The sequence below is a fragment of the Natrix helvetica genome (genome assembly GCF_964273705.1).
Source record: "Natrix helvetica genome assembly, chromosome: Z".
NCBI classification, from domain to species: Eukaryota; Metazoa; Chordata; class Lepidosauria; order Squamata; family Natricidae; genus Natrix; species Natrix helvetica.
The window spans coordinates 119407630-119427105 of NC_138554.1; the positions used below are offsets into that span (position 1 = coordinate 119407630).

At 38.3% G+C, this 19476-nt stretch overlaps 1 protein-coding gene across 1 annotated transcript in view; it reads left to right on the plus strand.

Moving 5' to 3' along the window:
- The window catches only part of APBB1IP (amyloid beta precursor protein binding family B member 1 interacting protein), a 53571-nt gene that overhangs the window by 16729 nt on the left and 17366 nt on the right, over window positions 1-19476 (plus strand). Inside the window, exons 2-9 of the mRNA XM_081932267.1 lie at window positions 815-886; window positions 6529-6616; window positions 7434-7720; window positions 8933-9007; window positions 11119-11278; window positions 11652-11773; window positions 15700-15774; window positions 19095-19238. Coding sequence (XP_081788393.1) covers window positions 815-886; window positions 6529-6616; window positions 7434-7720; window positions 8933-9007; window positions 11119-11278; window positions 11652-11773; window positions 15700-15774; window positions 19095-19238 — 1023 coding nt within the window. The remainder of the gene's footprint in view (window positions 1-814; window positions 887-6528; window positions 6617-7433; window positions 7721-8932; window positions 9008-11118; window positions 11279-11651; window positions 11774-15699; window positions 15775-19094; window positions 19239-19476) is intronic.

The window sequence follows — 19476 nt, forward strand, 5'->3', positions numbered from 1 at the left end:
TAGGTATCTGAGCTAAGAACATCTGGATGATTGTGAAGTGGCAGCCAAGAAATATGCACTGTTTTTTCATACAGCAGGCATTCTTCACTCCAATGTCCTTGGAGAATTGATAGAACAATGTGGGAAATTTCTGGAGGCCTCTGTTTTACTGAAAACAAAAACTATTCACTTCGTAAAATAGGACATGATATGATCAATGGTTCGTATTGGAATGGTGCTGCTTGATAACAATAATCCCAAGAGCTTTTCGTTCTAAATAAAAATGAAACTGTTTACAAGTAGTCCTCAATTTACATTCCTAATTAAGCCTAAAATTGAGCTTGCAGCCATAGGTTGGGGCCTCACATGACCAGATTTGAAGTTACAACCATTTTTATGAGGGTCATTAAGCAAATGCTGCAGTTGCTAAGCAAATCCATTTTCTCTGTGGGTGTTTTTGTTTTTGTCAAACCCTGGAAGTATAATGCGAGAAACTGCAAACAGCTCTGGGGAGGAGGGATCATCTTAAGTTTGAATGATTACTAAGCAGATAGTTTTACATCCAAGAGTACCTTGAAAAAGAGTGGAAACCAATGGCAAGTCATTTTTATATTGATGGCAAGAAAATTAAATATTTTGTCTATAAAGTCAACAATCACATTTTATTAACATGAGGATTATCAATTACGTTTACTGCAGTGAAAATGGGGGGGGAAAGTTTTCTTTGAGATTCCATGCTAAAGACATCCATTTTTCCCACTATAGAACAGTTTACAAACTCTTTGTAGACCATAAAATATGATACTGAAACCCATTTCACATTTTTGTGTTTCAGATGGAGGAAGCCTGTGAAGACATAGATCAAATGTTCAGTGACTTATTGGGAGAAATGGATTTGCTAACACAGGTAAGTATGCCTGTGGGAAATAGGACAAATAATCCTATTTTTCTCCTCTTCAGTGTTCTGCTTTTTATATTTATTAAATTGTAAATGTTATTTTCTTTACAGGGAACTTTTTCCCTGTATGAGGCTTTTAAATTGATGGAGTAAATTAATGCAATACAATGCAATCGGTGGGATTCAAAAAATTTTACTACTGGTTCTGTGGGCATGGCATGGCTTGGTGGATGCGGCAGGGAAAGGATACTGCAAAATCCACATTCCCTCCCCACATCACTGACCTGTTTTCCAGCTCTGTTCTCCTGTCCAGGGCAACAGAAGAAGACTCCGCCGATCAGCTGGGACTCGGGAGGCAACAAAGATCGTGGGTGGGGCCAGCCAGAGGTGGTATTTGCCAGTTCTCCGAACTACTCAGAATTTCCACTACCGGTTCGCCAGTGCCGGCTGAATACCACCTTTGACTGCAATCAAAACATCAAAGTTTCTCTAGTTTGCACATTCAACAGCATCTAAATATAAAGGGGGGGAAAAAACTTGCACCCTCCTACCCACTGCATTTATTTTAGGCTGAAATTGGGGTTTGTACATGTATTGATTTTACATTTCTCTCCCAAGTTAGTTAATTAATCCCGATAACATGGCAGGTAGCAGTGATACTGGATATATGTACATCAGTGTTTCTCAAGTTTGGCAACTTTAAGGTATGTGGGCCTGGCTGGGAATTCTGGGAGTTGAAGTCCATGTAATCTTAAAAGTTGCCAAGGTTTAGAAACAATGATCTCCTGGTGCTGTCCAGCTACAGTGCATTCAGACCAGTAGTGGGATTCACTTACATTCCTACCGGTTCGCAAATGTGATCCCCCACAAGCTCTCACTTTGCTCACATGTGCTGTGTCTGCGCATACGCAGTGCTCGCACATTATGTCGGGGCAGGTAGGCAAAGCCTCCCGCAGCTGCCGCTACAGGTTCCCTGGAACTGGAGAGAACCAGCTGAATACCAACTCTGATTCAGACTCCCTTCACTTTTGTCAATTTTGTTGTGCTGCAGCTTGATTTTATAGTTGTTGAAATTCATTTTTTTGTTATTAATATACAACTTAGTACCCTATAATGCAGTGGTTCTCAACCTGTGGGTCGGGACCTCTTTGGGGGTCGAACAACCCTTTCACAGGGGTCATCTAAAACCATCGGAAAACAAATATTTTCGATGGTCTTAGGAACCAAGGCACCAGTTTTATGGTTCGGGGTCACCACAACATGAAGAACTGTATTAAAGAGTCGCAGCATTGGGAAGGTTGAGAACCATTGCTATAATGAGAAAGTAAAAACAGAATTTTAGAAATGTCTGTAAATTTATTAAAATTGATGTTCTGACGCTTATGATGATGAGGAGAAGAAAGACAAGCCAGGGACTTAACAGAATAGCAGAGCTGGCTATCTTTAACAGAATGGGGTTGTTGGCTTCAACACTGCTAAAATTGCTCCCTCCAGGACTACGATGCCTGGAAGCCAGAGGTGGGTTCCTACGGGTTCAGACCGGTTCGGTCAAATAGGTAGTAATTTGGCGGCCTGGGTCGCTGAAACCAGCAGCAACCTGGGCACCATCTTTATTTTCGGTTCTGCGTATGCACAGAACAATTTTCATTGCAGAAATGTATTTCCCCTCCCCCTTTTAATATTTTGTGCATGCACAGACATTTTTAGGTGCAAATGTGCATGCGTGCGGAACAAAGATTTTTGCACACCGAACTGGTAGAAATACCAGCAGCAACCCACCCCTGCTGGAAGCCCTGGTTCTACTTCTCCCTTCTCTCCTTCAGAAGCTGTGTCAATCAGGACCATAATATATTCTTTTATAGATTGTGGAAGAATTAAGGAAGATATTTTGGAAAAATGTCAAGTCTGGAGTTGATATAATATGCTCCTCCTCAGGAAGGACCTTCTCTATTTACCTTTAGTCATTTGTACTGCTGGTGAAAACATATTGGTCCTTTTGCACCTCACAAGATTTTTCTTGATTTATTTCTATCTAGTCTTGTTCCTTGTTTTTCCTTTCCTCCTCCGGACACCTCTGCTTTCCTCTTGCACAATTTTCATTATGTTTTTGTCTTCTTTTTTGCTGCTTCTGTTTGATGGAGAGCAGCAAAGCTTTTATGTGAGAAAGTGGTTTGCTTGTACCTATGTTAAAATTATGGTTGAAAAATTATTGATTAATTCCTGCTATAAATGGGAGGATTTATTTTACAGCCAAATGTTACTCTGTTTCCCTAAAAATGCCTCCTCGGATAATAAGCCCAATGAGGTTTTTGAGCTCATGCGCTAAAATAAGCCTTCCCCAAAAAATAAGTCTCCCAAAAAATATTGCAACACAGCAGTAGCCATGAGGTGATCACACTTGCCACCTCCTGCACCTCAAAAATAATAAGACCTCCCTGAAAATTATTTTGGGGGCCAAAAGAAAATAAGACCCGGTCTTATTTTCGGGAAAATACGTCTATCCCTCCCTCCCTCTCTCTCCCTCCCTCCCGTTCGTTGTTGGCTAGTAGACATATGCATGCACACTGGCTTCTTCCTTTTTTTTGCAGTGTGACTTCTGATAAGTATAAGGCACTTAGCCTATGCACGAAACTTGCACATGTTTTAGGGTAATGGAAAAGTAGGAAATTTGGATTAGTTGGAATTCACAATTTTAAAATGGCAAGATGGGAAATGGCATTAGACAAGAGTTTTGATCTGTTTGGGATTTTTTCCTGTCTTTAGTCTTCCTTTTTGATGCCTTAAATTTCAGATCACCTTTCCAATAAATCTAAAGCAGTGATCAACAGTTCATAAAAATGCCATCAAATCCTTTTTAATAAGATTGCTCTCTCATAAATACAAGGGAAACAGCTATAATGTCGTTGTCAGAGTAGGCTTTTGCCTCAGTTCCCCTTTTGTTCTATTTCTTTATTTGCATATTATTTTGTCTTTTAAGGCATCCTTCTCTATTTTCCCCAGTGTGTCTGCTATTTTCTTTCACAGAGTGGAGCAATTGTATATTTTTATCTTCTCAACAAAGCTTCCTCCATATTTGGAATACTTTCTACTTCTTGTTTTATATCTAACTTGCAAATAAGAAGTAAACTGCAGTACAATCCAAAATATACCTAGGAATTTGTGCTGGTTATCTATCTCCTTGGAACTGCTCCCCCATTTTCCACTGCTGTTCCTACCTTTCTCCTGTTCTTCCATTTTCCACCCTGCCCTGATTTGCGGAAGCAAATGATTAGAGCATTCTTTTTGGTCAACGCTCCTGATAAGGAAATATTTTGTCAGTACTGGGATTGATTAATTTACTGTGAGTGGAAGACTCCCATAGGCAAGCTTTTATTCTAATAGTTGGTTTTTTAAAATGTTCAGAACGAAAATAGATCTATGAAAACGTGATTGATTCTTGAAGGACATGAAGAACAATAAAAAAAAACCTGACAATGTTGAAAAATCTCATTTCATATCAGTGCTGGGAGAGGTTGCATTAGAATCCTTCTCCAAGTTTCAGGTTCTCCCTATGAATATTAGCATTGTTGGATATTTTGCTAGGATTGTGCAATGAAATAAATTCATGTGCAGGCACAGCATAGGGAAGTAGTTTTCCAAAGAAGTAGTTGTTACAGCATGGTACTACTTCTGCTATCTTACAAGGCTCTTGTAAGATGAATAGTAAGACATTTCAAGTTGGACAGTGGGTGAATTAGCATAATATGCTTATTTGTAGTTCACCTCACTGGGGTTTACTCAATTCAACCCATTTTCTGTATCTTAGTACACATTTAACCTAACTGAGCCTCCAGCTAGCTGACATTTTGTACAAATCCAACCAAAAGGAAGTAGTTTTTCATGTAGCACATGATTAAACTATGAAATTCATTATCCAAAAATGTAAATATAATTATCAACTGGGATAGTTATAGGAGAGGTGTACTAAGAGAAGAGATTATTATACTTTGGACACATTATGCAAAAACCTAGCTCTCTGGAGAAGGGTCTAATGATGGGAGAAGAAGAGGACAACTGACAGCAAGACTCAACTACAACGCACCATTGGTAGTACTGAAGAACGAGGTTAGGGATAGATCATCATAGAGAAAATATATATGGTTGCTAGTAGTTGAAAATAACTTGATGGCCCATTAAGCTCAGTTAACTTTAACAATGAATCTTGATCATCAGGTTTCCTCAGGGAGTGATCAAAAAGTCAAGTTGATGGTTAGGATTGTATGGTTGAAGACCCATCTATTTTTTTTAAGTGTAAGTGGCAAATACAGCATGATTATAAGAAAAGGCTCAACATTTTGTGAGATAAAAATTATTGGAATTTGAAAGCAATGTACTGATTGCCCAGAATTTAAACGTTGGCATTGACTTATAATAAAATTAAATAAATGAATTAACAGGATAACAAGTTATATTTTTTATGGTTTATTAAGTCAGTGTTCTTGTGTTAAAATAGTTCTATGCACTCTGCCCCAAATTAAGGGATTACTGAATCAGAAAAAGGGATTAATATAATGTAAATGTAATAAAATTTCAGATTTGTTGAGACGTTACCCAGAATCACTGAGAATGTGCATTCTGGGAATTATAACACCAGCATATCTAGAAAATACCAATACTAGCTGTTGGAAAAGAAAAGTGACACTTTTATATATGGTTGGGAGTTTCTTAGGAGTATCTGTTTGTCCACTTTGAGAATAGAATAGACCAATAATGGCGAACCTGCGCGGAAACATCGCATGCATATGTACTTGTCAGGGATACACTCTGGAAAAGCCAAACTTCCAGGTTCTAGCATGCATGCACACCTGACGATCAGCTGGCCGTCATGCATGTGCAGGCCATTTTTCGGCACTGCCGCATGCGCAAAGGGATTACATTCTGGAAAAGCCAAACTTCCAGGTTCTGGTACGCATGCATGCCCAGTGATCAGCTGGCTGGTGCGCATGTGCAGGCTGGTTTGCGGCACTGCCGTGCGAGCAAACAGATTGCACTCCGGAAAAGCTGAACTTCTGGGTTCTGGCGCATACGCACCCAACAATCAGCTGGACAGTGCGCATTAACAGGCCAGTTTTCAGCACTGCCGCATGTGCAAAAGACAGCTGATAGTCATGCGTGCCAGAAACCCGGAAGACAAATAGGGAAGGGACGTGTGCCGGACAACATGGCTTCGGGTGTCAAAGGTTCGCCATCACGGGAATAGACAGTCTTCTGGTATCGTTTTTCTTAAATTCCTATGTGCTCCCATTGCTCTGTGTAATGTTTCTGTAATAAACATTGTTCTTTTGAAGAAAGGAATTCTAGGGGATTATTATTAGCCAAGTTTCATGTGCTAATTTTTTATCTTCAAATGTGTTTATGTTGTTCATCATACAGACTACCAAAAAAAAAATTGTTCAAAAACTATTTTTCTTATAATATGCACTTACCGGTATGTATGATATGCGTGTGTGATAATTGTAGTTGAAGAAAATATACTGGAGAAAAAGATTGTAGGTTTCATAATTCTAAAGCAAAACATTTCCTATAGAGAAAAAAAGGCAATAGAAATACAAATATGCTTCCCATTATAGATTATAAAGGCTTTCAAATTTTAAAACTTTTTTTTAAATCAGAGCTTAGAAGTGGAAGCCATGCCTATTCCTCACCAAAAATCAACTGATGCTGAATTTAATTTTGCAGTTGGCTTTAAAGATTTAAATGGTAAGTACTAAAAAAAATCCATTGTGCATACTTTCTTATATAGATTGGAAGTATAAGAAGCATAAAATTACACTGTTTTGGTTCTTTTACAAAAGTATTTGTTAATTGACCTGTCTGTGTGTAGGTGTATGTCTGTTGCATCCAATGAATTCTATCTAGTCTTCAAAAGATAAAATATAGGTGGCTGACATTATAAAAATTAAAGTTTCAGAATGTTTCCCCAAATGTTCTATTGATTTGATTAGAACATTCATTCACTATAAAAAGATATAAAATGGAGCTGAAGAATAATAGAAGCTTTTTCAATATATTAGCAAGCTTTCCAAGATTTATAATCAGGCAAAATGCTAGGCGAGGGAAGGGAAGAAAAAAATGTGTCCTATTTTTGAGCCATCTCGGTACCAAATTATTTTCTAAAATGTAAGGTAATGTTAAACTGCATAGAACTACCTCGTACCTTGCCAGTTATCAAACCTTAATAAATCCTTCATTTTGAATATATTTTCCAGCCTAATCATTACTGCTTCCATTAAGAATAATAATTCATGTTGGGAACTGTAAAGCGGTAGACAATCCATCAGAAAAGCAACTAATAGGGATGCCTTCTTATGAGAGCAAGTTACCCTACCATATTTTCAAATGTGATAAATCACTTAATGAAAGGATATTTCTTCATTTTAGAAGAATCCTAAGAACCGTTGAGTCTATATGTGTTGCTTGTAGCTGCCTTGAAGACCATCTAATGATGTTTATGGAAGCACTGTTCCTTAATAACATTGAAGAAGATCTCTGATATGTTTGTCTTTTTTTGTAACAGAGTCCTTGACTACATTGGAAGATACTGATTTAGATACTTTAATGGCTGATCTTATAGCAGACATCAGTGAAGTAGAAAAGACCACATTACAAGAACCGAAGCATTCCTCTTACAATGAGCAAGATGCCATAATGCAGCCATCTGCAAAGGCTGCTCCTATTTGTGGAACTCAATCATTGCTAAATAATATTCCTCCACCTGATGAGGACACATTACCAGCCCCTCCTGCAGAAATGCTAATGCCACTGCCACCACCTCCAGCCATTCCTCTGAAACCACTCACTCAGGTCAGCAACCAGAAAATCCCTAAATAAGTTTTTATCTTAATATTCTCAAACTATTTGCACCCCAATATAAACTAGAGTATCAAAATGTCAGTTTCTGATGCATTAGAACAGAGATCTTCAGACATGGCAACTTTACAACTTGTGGACTTCAACAAGTTGTTCTCAGTTGTTCCCAGTTCTGCTGGCTGGAGTCTTCTGGGAGTTGAAGTCCACAAGTCTTAAAGTTGCCAAGTTTGGGGACCTCTGCATTAGAAGAACATCTAACTGTTGTAATGTTCGTTCTGGAAGATTATTAATCTTAGTACAATTTTGGAAGTTTTGTTAGTCAAAAAGGTTGAGGAAAGAATGTCATGTTTGTGGATTTTAGGCTCCTAGAGGTAAGGCAGGATATAAATCTTAACAAATAATTCAGGCTGAGGAAACTCTATTATGTGGAAACGGCCAGTGATTATTCTATGGAAGATTCTATGGAAGATGGAAGCTTTATTCTCTATGATTGCTGAAGACTATAATGAGTATGGTCAGTATACTGATATTTCCATTTACATTTTTTATCCTGAAGAGGCAAGATGTTTCCTGAATTAGTTGTCATGTTAAGCTGAGGAGAAAATAACCTGTTCAAATCTACAAGATGCTGCAGTTATAATTGCAGAAAATGGTAGGATGATGAGTGAAAGATGAAGAATGAATTCATGGAGACCTAATTTAAAAAGCGTCTTATCATAGTCATGGCTATTACCCACAATTTTATTTTTAGAAATTAGCCTTCTACAAGTATAACTGAAGTGATGATGTAACCATCATGAGGTGAATCACAACTATCCATCCATTGGGTGAGAAGAGAAAGGAATTAAAGCTTGTTTGTTGGACAAAAATTGGATTTAGCATCTTTTGTTTTAGCAAAGCAATAAAAACAGGGAAAATATACTGGCTATAAGATACAGTACAGTGATTGATAAAAGGAAAACGAGCAACACATTTAAGAACAACTCTCAAAAAATATTCAGATGAGGAGACTGTACTCTTGAAAGAAGGTGTGGGAGGGAAATCTTAATTTTTGGTCATTTTTAAATAGGATAATATGTTATTCCATACCTTTTTGGATAAACATTTACAAAATGCTGTAAAAAAACTTTTTTGGGGAAAAAATATGAAATGATGATGGACAAGCATATTATATAAGATCTTTACAATTTTATTTCCACCTTCTAGGAAGCACAAGAACAAGCAAAAGCTGACAAGATTAAACTAGCATTAGAAAAGCTAAAGGAAGCCAAGATTAAAAAGGTAGGATTTATATGGTTGTTATTCACTACCATTTCTTTAAATACCATGTTTCAGGCACAGGAATGGTGTTCTCTTTAAAGAAAGTTAAACCAAATTATGAATTCATCCAAACTGTTACTTTTAGATTTGTAACAGAAATAAGCGATTAAATGCCTTGTCATATTATATCATAAAGGATATTTAAATGCTGTGGTCATCTTTTTGACCATACCAGGAATACTTTTATGGTTTTATGATGTCCCCCTATAATTTTGGAGGTCTGAATGTGTTTCCCTCCTTCTCACTTTATCTTCATGCGAATTTGGATTTTTTTCAAATTAACTTCTTAGAATGGGCTCAAGTCCTACTTATCTGACCATCACCTAACCAGGTAGCCAGTTTTTTCCTATTCTTCAAGGCCATTCCCTATGCCCTTTAGATCTGCTTATCCAAAATCAGGAGCTCATGCCTAGCAAAAAATACTCCACCATACTGCTGAAGGAAAAAATGTAAAAGGTGTCAAACTCAAGGCTTGTGGCCCAGAATTGGCCCATGGGGTGCTTAGATCTGGCCCATGGGACCACCCTGGAAACAGAGAACAACTGGGCCATGGTGCCTCTGCCAGCGAAAATATAGCTCACAAAGGCCTCACGAACTTCATTTTTGCTTGGAGAGGATTTCAGGAAGCCATCACAGCCAAAAACGGAGTTTGGGAGCCCATTTTCGCTGCCCCTCCCTCCGAGGTCACCCTGTTGAGACCCTCAATGAAATCGAGTTTGACACCCCTGTTGTACACCATTGTAGGTATAGAAAATAAGCTATCAGTACTTCAAGTCATTAAGGCTAAACCAGCGATAAATAGGAGGATGCATTTATAAATATACCCTTACGTGGGTTTTCGAGATTCAATTGGTTGGCCACCATGAAAACATACTAATTTGCATATTGTTGGTCTTCAATCTGATCCAGCAAAACTCTTTATTTTATTTCTACTGGGAAGAAAGACCCTTTCCATTATCCCAGTTAATGGTTGGGAGATGGCATTCAACCCTTTCAGCCAATTTTGCCCCTGACTAAGACTCCCATCTAGATCTTATGTCCAATAAAGTGGGTACAGGTAGGGGGATGATGATATAAGTTGCTAACAGGCTGACGTATGTAGGAATGGTATAATTTCTTAAATTGCCGTAATTTTTAAAGTGCGCACATAAAATAAGCAGAGCAAATGCTTGTTCTTTCTTGATTTCCTTCTTCTGATTCTGAGATCATTATATTATTGATGCTTTAAAATGAGTCTTCAACAAGGAATTGTTATTCTATGTTCTGATTCCCAAATAGTCCTGATTCTTCTTGTCCTTATATGTCTGCTGTTATCTACCAATGGAGCTGCTTCTTCTGAGCATTCTTTTTTTTCATTTATGATGTTCATCAGATCATCCAATAAGAACAGGACCTTCCTAGTACTTAAAACAAGGAATAACAAGGCAACATCCTTGCAACTACTATCAGGACAAAAGAAAGACTTATTTGTGTCTCTCTGTATTTTTGCAAGTACAAATCTCAAAATTTACACACAGAGCAAGATTTTCGATAAAATGCTTTATAGTGATAGTTCATAATAAAAACAATGCTGAACTTTCCATTTTCAGTATGTCCAAATTATGATCACAGTTGCATTAAATTATTATTTCTTAGGGGGGGGGGGAATCCCATGGCATTAAAAAAATTCTCTGTTTTTTGTGTCTCTGGTTGGAGCCCCTTAAAATCAAAGAGAAATGTTAGAAATGACTAAATTGCATTCAATATAATAAGAGTCAAGGCCAAATAATTTCATTTGGATGCAAAGCCAGGTTTTACATGCTGGTTCTGGTGAACATATTGTCCAAAACCAAGTTCACAATTCATTTAAAAATCTTATTTAAGCAAAAACACACGTTAAGACAGGGGAGAACAAATGTGATGTGGTGATGAATGAGAGATGCATTATATTTCTCAATCCAATTTGTGATATTACAGGATGCATTTGAATCTGCAATAATCTTCAATTTTTATCACTCATGGCAGACTTTTGAGTATTCTGGCCTTTTCTTCCAGGCTGAAATTAAATGACTGATCTATTATTTTCTCCCCAGCTTGTTGTCAAGGTGCACATGAATGATAACAGCACAAAGTCTCTAATGGTGGATGAACGACAAGTGACACGTGATGTCTTAGACAATCTCTTTGAAAAAACCCACTGTGACTGCAATATAAACTGGTGCCTTTATGAAATATATCCTGAGCTACAAATTGGTAATTTTCAGATCATCGGGCTATATCTGCTGATATTTGTATGGTTTTTCCCCAAAAGCGGTGTCTGCAGCCACCCAGCCTGTGTCTGCATTACATGAGAAGTGTGCTGTTCTAAAGCTGTGAATTGGCTGGTGTATGTTTTTGTATTCATGCATATGTGACAGAGAGAGAAAAAACTGGCTAATCAGACAGATGCTTACTTTATGCAAAAAAGGTCCTTTATCCGCTAAAATTATCAATACTTTTAGGAAGCTTCTGTGTTTTGATGAAATCAATCTTGTTTCTGCTAAATCTAACAAAAAATATAAAGGCCTAAATATTAAGGTGGACAGTTTTAAATTGTATTTCTCTCTCCCCTTCCTTCCTTCTCTAGAAAGATTTTTTGAAGATCATGAAAATGTCGTTGAAGTCCTATCCCATTGGACTCGAGACAGTGAAAATAAAATACTGTTCTTGGAGAAAAATGAAAAATATGCTGTATTTAAAAACCCTCAGGTAAAGTAATATGACAGAGACCAAGGAGCAGCAGGCTTGAGTAGATAAAGACTAGAGCAAGTTTTGAGAAGCTAAATCTTTATCAAAACCATCTGTCAATCAGAGCAATTTTGTATATCATTTAGTTATTTATGAAGAGAGGGTATACCATAAATTCATTTATCATTTTAAAATGTCATGATACTGCAATTTAAGAGTGTCTGCTATAGCTACACCAGTGGAGGGCAGAATATAGATATGGATTTATTCACTTCTGCAATATAGAGATAATTTAATCAATAAAAGGTACAAATTCCTTATCCACATTCTTAATAATTCACACATTGCCTGCCTATGATTAAAAATAATACATATTTGATAACAAAGAACAGTTGTAGTGATAAAACCCCACAGATGTTTTGTGTGATCCTGGAAACAAATTATTCAAGACATAAATAATTGTGTAGAAAATCCCTGTCTTCCATTGAACATTCAAGTGTTCTCCAAAATGTTTGTTGTTCATTGTGATTCATCTCCTTCTAGAAGTAAATTTATTTTGGGTTGGTGAGGGAGGAAACCAAATGTGAATCAGAAAAATCATATTTTGGAAGTTGTATTTCTAATAAATGATTAACCACTCTTTTGAACAATTATATCACTGCCTTTTCAGGATTAAAAACAAAGAACCTATTGGGTCCACTATTGATTTGGCTTAGGTCATGTAATGCTACTGGTTATGTTGATTTTAAGGAACAATTCCAAAACAAGAAAAGTTGAGCAGAAATTTTCAAAGAAATATAAAATTGCCTTGCCTGGTTATCAAAACACTACCTATTTTGGCTCCTAAACTTATTTTCTAGAATAACCACAATGGGTGTTGATGTAGCTGTAACATCTATGCTTTCTAGAATTCCTGCCTTTGTTGGGTTGAAACAAAGGGTGAAATGCTACCGGCTCAGGCCACCCGAAATGCTACCAATTAGCCTGAACCGGTAGTAAAAAAATTATAGAAATCATGCAGCATAACTGATTGTCACACAGCTGATCATCGGAACTTTTTAAAAACTTTTTTTTAGCATTTTTTAGTACTGATTCGGGTGAACTGGTAGTTTCAACAATCAGCTGTATAACTATCAGCTGTGCCGCGTGATTTACATTTGCTAGAATGCTAGAAATCCTGCAAATCTAAATTGCGCGACACCGCTGTTCTCCCCCCCCCCCCCCGTTCTACTTACTTTTGCAGATTCAGAAAAGGCTTCTTAATCCTTTTTCAGTGCTGCGTGGTAGCGCCTACAAAGCAATCGGGTAGCAGACTTCAAAACATTTCATCCCTGGTTGAAACCCTATAGCCATCACTGTATTGAGTATGCTATTGACATGACTGTGTTTTGGGCATTCAGCAACTGGCCTGTATTTATAGCTGTTCCGTGCATTACATACTCTGATCCTACGATTCATGATGAAGTATATATCAGTTTAGCCTAAAACTGATATATACTTCTAGTTTTTGCCAAATATGCCCCGTAGTGAACAACAAATTCTCTTAATGACTGCCATTAAATTAGGTTGTTTGGTGTGGATAACCCTCTTTACAACACCACGGCTTACGACCGTAATGGGCGGGCTCCATTATGGTTGTAAGTCGAGGGAAATCTGTACATAGGGTTTATTTATTTATTTATGAAAGAGAAAGATTATTTCTTTCAAATAACTTTAAAATAAGAAGGGCATTTTAGATTTGGTGAAAATTCAGTAATGAAGGCAGACAACTTAATTTGTTTGTATCCTTTTTGGAAGGATGTTGCCTTCTATTCAGAGTCATTGTCCTTTTAGTTAAGTATTGTACATTTCTCTATCCGTATTTTTGTAATTGGTTTTCTCAGAGCAATCATATTAAGAGGTTGTGTTTCATGGAACTACTGCAGTGATTCAATAAGTGGAAGGTCAAAAGCTTTTTACCAAAAGCTTGCACTTCAAACAAATGTACATATTCCCAAATATCTTAATGGCGATAAATGAACCAATACAAATTACTTTTTAAGGTTATGACTGATTTTCAAGATAGCAAAATAAACCTGCTTTTTTGTTGGCATAATTGGAGTGTCTCAGTTCATGGAGCTTTACCTTAGGTTTATCCTTAGGTTTACTTTTGATTTATCCTAAACAGGATATATGCCGCGGGGAGATCTGGGGGAGTAGATACTCCTAAGTCTGAGGTGTGTTTTGTTTAGTGGGAAAGACATCATTTAGTGCAAGCCTCTGTGCCAGTGCAGTGCAGTGCAATGAGCCAGAGAATCTACTCCTTTTTCAGTTAATTAGCTGGATGTTGTATCCATAATAAGGAAGAGGCCAGGTGCAGTCATTCAACAGTGAAAATACAGATAATGACTATCCAGCTGCTTCATTCATTGCCTACCAGCTTTCCTGTGTACTGATGGATGAAGGGTGGCCTGGAAGAAATATTTTTAGTCCTATGGTGCTCTATTTTCTAAAAAAGAAAGAAATGAACAAGAAACACTTTCTGGGCTATTTTAATATTTGCATTGGGCCAGCTTGATTTTTCCTTCCATGTTTGTTAAATGTGGGACATGAGGAAAAACTGAGCAAAAAAGAATCTTTAGGTTTGTAGGATTGCAAGTTTCAGGTGCCCACCTCATTCTACAAGCAAGGTTCTTATCTTATTTCAACCGCTCGTGATAGTGTTGAGTTTGCTCAGTGGGCAAATAACAGCAAGAAGGTTGGACTTGTCTGTACAAAATACAAAAAAACCCACCCCAGCATTAGTAGACTTCCTAGTTGTAATGGCATATCTTTACTGTGCAAGCCTCATTGTAACTAATCTGGACTTCATAGAAAGAGATCCTCATACTATTAAATGAGTTTCTTTAGACTTTTAATTTTCTTGAATTTAGGAAGACTTTTCCTAGGAAATGCAGTAAACATTGGATTCTCAAATGTTATTTGAATAGAATAAAAGAGTTGCAAGGGACCTTAGAGGTCTTCTAGTCCAATCACCTGCTTAGGCAGGAAACCCTACACCTCTTTAGACAAATGGTTATGCAACATTGTCTTTAAAACTTCCAGTGTTGGGGCATTCACAACTTCTGGAGGCAAGCTGTTCCACTGATTAATTGTTCTAACTGTCAGGAAATTTCTCCTCAGTTCTAAGTTGCTTCTCTCCTTGATTAGTTTCCACCCATTGCTTCTTGTTCTACCCTCAGGTGCCTTGGAGAATAACTTGACTCCCTCTTCTTTGTGGCAGCTCCTGAGATATTGGAACACTTCTATCATGCCTCCCCTAGTCGTTCTTTTCATTAAACTAGACATACCCAGTGTCCTGCAACTTATCCATCACTAGTGCCCCAATTTAAAAGAGCCACAAGCCTCTTTCAGAAATGAATGTTTCCATTACTATTGGTAGCTAGATCCATTGAGACAGGAATTGGAATACTTAAAACTGCCTTTTTTCTATTGTTGATTTTCTCATCTGATGTGTGCCCCAGAGCATAAGAAAGGAGACAGTCCTGTTACAATGATTGAAGATAGTATTTCTCAATCCTAGCAAGTATAAGACATGTGGACTTCAACTTCTCAAATTCTCTTAAGATAATGGCTGGGGAATTTGGAGAGCTAAAGTCCACATGGATAAACACAGATCTAGGACAAGCAAAGTCTAGACCAGTTTAGTTAGAGGGGCCTTTGCTGGACTAGACAAAATCTCTATTATGCCTACCTTGGATGATAACTCTATTTTTTGCTGTGTACTTAGAGCTTTTTATTTGAATGAAAACTTGTTGTTTTCAAACTTCACTAAAATATGCAGCTGATGGGAAAGATAGCGTAAATGCAGTTTGAACTAATATCATCCTGTCTCAATCACATTCACGAGGCTTACTCAAGTAATAACTGGATATTTCATTGGTTCATTTGTCTTTTTTTTTTATTAGAATTTCTACTTGTCAAACAAAGGAAAAAATGAAGCCAAGGAAATGAATGAGAAAAGCAAAGAAGCATTATTGGAGGTAAATCAATGTTAACGAATGGCGCATTTGATTGTAAAACAACTTCTTAAGTTTTTTCTCGTTCCTGAAATAGAACTGAAATATTTCGGTTCTGCATTTGATGCAATACAAAAACAGGAAGTTCAGACTTCAGAGTTGTATTTTAAAATTCTAAAAAATTAAGTATCTTCATCATGTGTAACATGAGGAAACTAATTCTGACAATTTGGGTCCAGTTAGAATTGATTCACAGGACCATGGAAACCGGTCTTGACAGTTGTGTGAATTTAGGAAACAAATGGATTCTACGGCAGATCCATGGCAAAGGGCTGACGAGAGATACCTCAGCCACAGAAGGAATAGGAACAAAAGACATTTTGGAAGTGTCTCCCTAGTTCTCTGGGAAATAAAGACAAAAAGAGAGAAGATGTGATTTCATAACTTGCAGTGATTTGTTATTGTAACCTTGCAATACAAGTAGAATAGAATAACAGAGTTGGAAGGGACCTTGGAGGTCTTCTAGTCCAACCCCCTGCCTTGGCAGGAAAGCCTATACCACTTCAGACAAATGGCTATCTAACATCATCTTAAAAACTTCCAGTGCTGGAGCATTCACAACTTCTGGGTCCAAGTTGTTCCACTGATTAATTGTTCTAACTGTCAGGAAACTTCTCCTCAGTTCCAAGTTGCTTCTCTCTTTGAAATAGAGTTAGTATTCATGATTTTGGTTTCCTGCCTTCTTCTTCTTCTTGTGCCATATCCGTCATCAGACGTTGGCGATCATGTTGGCAATCCTATTTTTGTCAACAGCTGCATGAAAAAGTGCTGCTGAGTTTTGTCCAAACCAGTCCCTTAGGTTTTGAAGCCAAAATGTTCTTCTTCTGCCTGGACCTCTCTTGCCTTCAATCTTTCCCTGGAGGATTAAGTAAAGGATGCTATATTTTTCTGGGTGTCGCATCACATGTCCAAAATATTCTAACTTTTGCTTTTTAATGGCTTTGATGATTTCCCTTTGCTTTCCCAGGTGGCTTATCCCCTCCTCATTTGTGATTTTGTCAGCCCAGCTTATACATAACAGCCATCTGTAAATCCACATTTCAAATGCTTCTAGTTTCTCCAAGTGGTTGTCTGTCAGAGACCAGCTCTCCACTCTGTAGAGCAGGATAGAAAAGATGTAACGTCTGACAAGCCTGATTTTCAGACTTCGGCTTATGTCGTGACTGCAGAAGATCTTTTTCATTTTGAAGAATGCTGTTCAAGCTTTCTCTATCCTTGTCTTTACTTCACTGATCATGTCCCAGCTTTCATGTAAATTAAAACCGAGGTACATGATCCTAGGTTTCCTGCCTAGACTACCTTAAAGGAGTAACAGGCATATTCAAAGACATGAAAATTTGCCATCTCATTCCAAATATATAACGAAGACCCAGGCCTTCCTAAAGGGCTGGGTTTTTTGTGCTTGGCTTCACCAAATTAAAGGGGAACATTAGCTAATTACTGCGAGGCTGTACAAAATAATTATTTACCCTCTCACATATTTAAAGCAGGCTAACAGATCGAAATGCTCAACTTTACAGGCATATACATTTAATAAATAAATAAATATTCACTAACTCTGTTTAAAAGCTATCTATTAAATTTAACATTTATTGCCTCATTATAAGCTGTCTGTCTGTCAGTGTTTTAAATATGAGAGTGCTGTGAAAAGTTCCATGTACTCAAAAGCCCAAAGGAGTCCTTTCCAAGTTTGAGCTTGGGAGGTGGTAAGTGCATCTACTTGCCCTGCCAAAATGCATGGAGCACATATCTGTTTTTTATACTTGGGTCTGTGCTTTGTGTTAGGAAAATTTCTTCTTATTCCAGTTGTTTGCCCACCTGGTGATTGGCTGCTTTTGGACTCTGCACTCTACGCTATAGAAGCCTTGTTTGTCTTATAGAACAATGGTGCCCTCCAGTTGTTTCAGATTGTACCTACCATACTAGAAATTATTATCAGAACTGATGAGGGTTGGTTCAAAACAGAGAGGGCACTAGCTTTCAGGTCATTTCAGAAGGACCAGCACCAGAAGGTCCTTGGTATCTCTGTGTAAGTTTGGAAAATATTCCTGGAGGAAATATAGGCAATAATTTGGCAAATTAACTTGTATAGACTTTAATAGATGGTCTCTTTAAGCCTTCAGGATTTAGTCACGGTGATCTAGACCCATGATGGCAAACCTATGGCATGCATTCCCCACACGGCTCTGAGGCATGCAATCTATTGTCCCAGCTCAGCCCTACCCGGCATGCGCACGCGCCTCCCACTGGCCAGCTGATTTTTGGGTCTCTGTCACGTATGAATGAGAGTGTGGCGTATGCAGGAGACTTGGGGGGCGCGCACGTATGCATGGGTGGCAATGCCCCTCCATGGCGCGTTTTTACTCCCAGGAGGCTGAAGAGAAGCTATTAGGTCGAAAACGAGGCACAGGGCAGATCACGCGGGGGAGCAGAGGGTGCATGCACATGCATGGGGGAGCGTGGGGACAGTTGTGTGCGCGTGCACAGAGGGACGCACGTGAGGGGTCACACATGCATTGCATTATGGGTGAAGGCGTGCTGCATGCACGCGCTTTCAGCACACAACAACAAAAAGGTTAGACAATTTATGATCTAGACAATTTATTTCCTGATGTTTTGCCAGCAACAGAGGCTGGTATCTTCAGAGGCAAGGTGGTCACCAAACCCTGAAGTCCAAGCCAGCACAATTTTGCAATTATTCCTGAAGGAAATTTGGGAGAGCTGCCTGTTGTGTTCCTCGACTTACGACCGGGGAATCCCTGTCTGACAGCTAGCAACAGCCAAGCCGCGTCTGATTGGCCAAGACGCAGCTTGGCTGAAGAGCAGGCTGTTTCTCTTTCCCTATTGGTTCCCCTGCTTGACAGCTCCGTATAAATAGCTGTCAAGCAGGGGAACAGCGCTTCTCTCCTGTATTGCTGTTTCTGCTTGTTGCAATAAATCGTTTGCTGTTTACCTCAGCTGTGTCCAGCCTCGTCTTTCGCCCACCATTCAATACTGCCCTGATCAGTGTAAACCTTATCAGGGTTATCTTACAACTATGCCCCCTAAAGTTCTTTTCTCAAATTCAGGCACTGGTCAACGCCTGTTCAAGAGTTCAAGGAAGTTGTTCGCGTGTTTAGGGAATCAAGCATCACCCTGTTTTTGATGGTGGTGAATGAAGGAAAGTTCAAAGCTGATGGGTTGAGTGGAGACTCAGGCTTTTGGAAGCAAAACTGAACAAGCCATGTTGTAAGACGCTTGGCCTGTTCACTTCTGCTCTATCTCACCACTTTTTCCCTCTGCAGGAAAGCTTCTGTGGTACGTCTGTTATTGTGCCAGAGGTTGAAGGTGCCCTTTATTTAAAGGAAGATGGAAAGAAGTCCTGGAAGAGGCGCTATTTTCTTCTACGAGCTTCGGGCATTTATTATGTCCCCAAAGGGAAGACCAAGGTCAGGCATGTCAAAGAAAGGTTTTGAAGCATTAAAACAATTTGTAAAAGAGAAGGCAAAAAAGCCTCCGGGTAACTGTTGAGGAGGTGCCCCTGGGAGCTGCTGTTTGGGCTAATATGGAGAATGGGTGGCAGAATTCCTTTTAATACTCATTCCTTTTATAAACTACTCTTTTGTTTTTCAATAATAATGAATTGCATTCTTAAACATTTCATCATGAAAAGAAATGATATCTCTG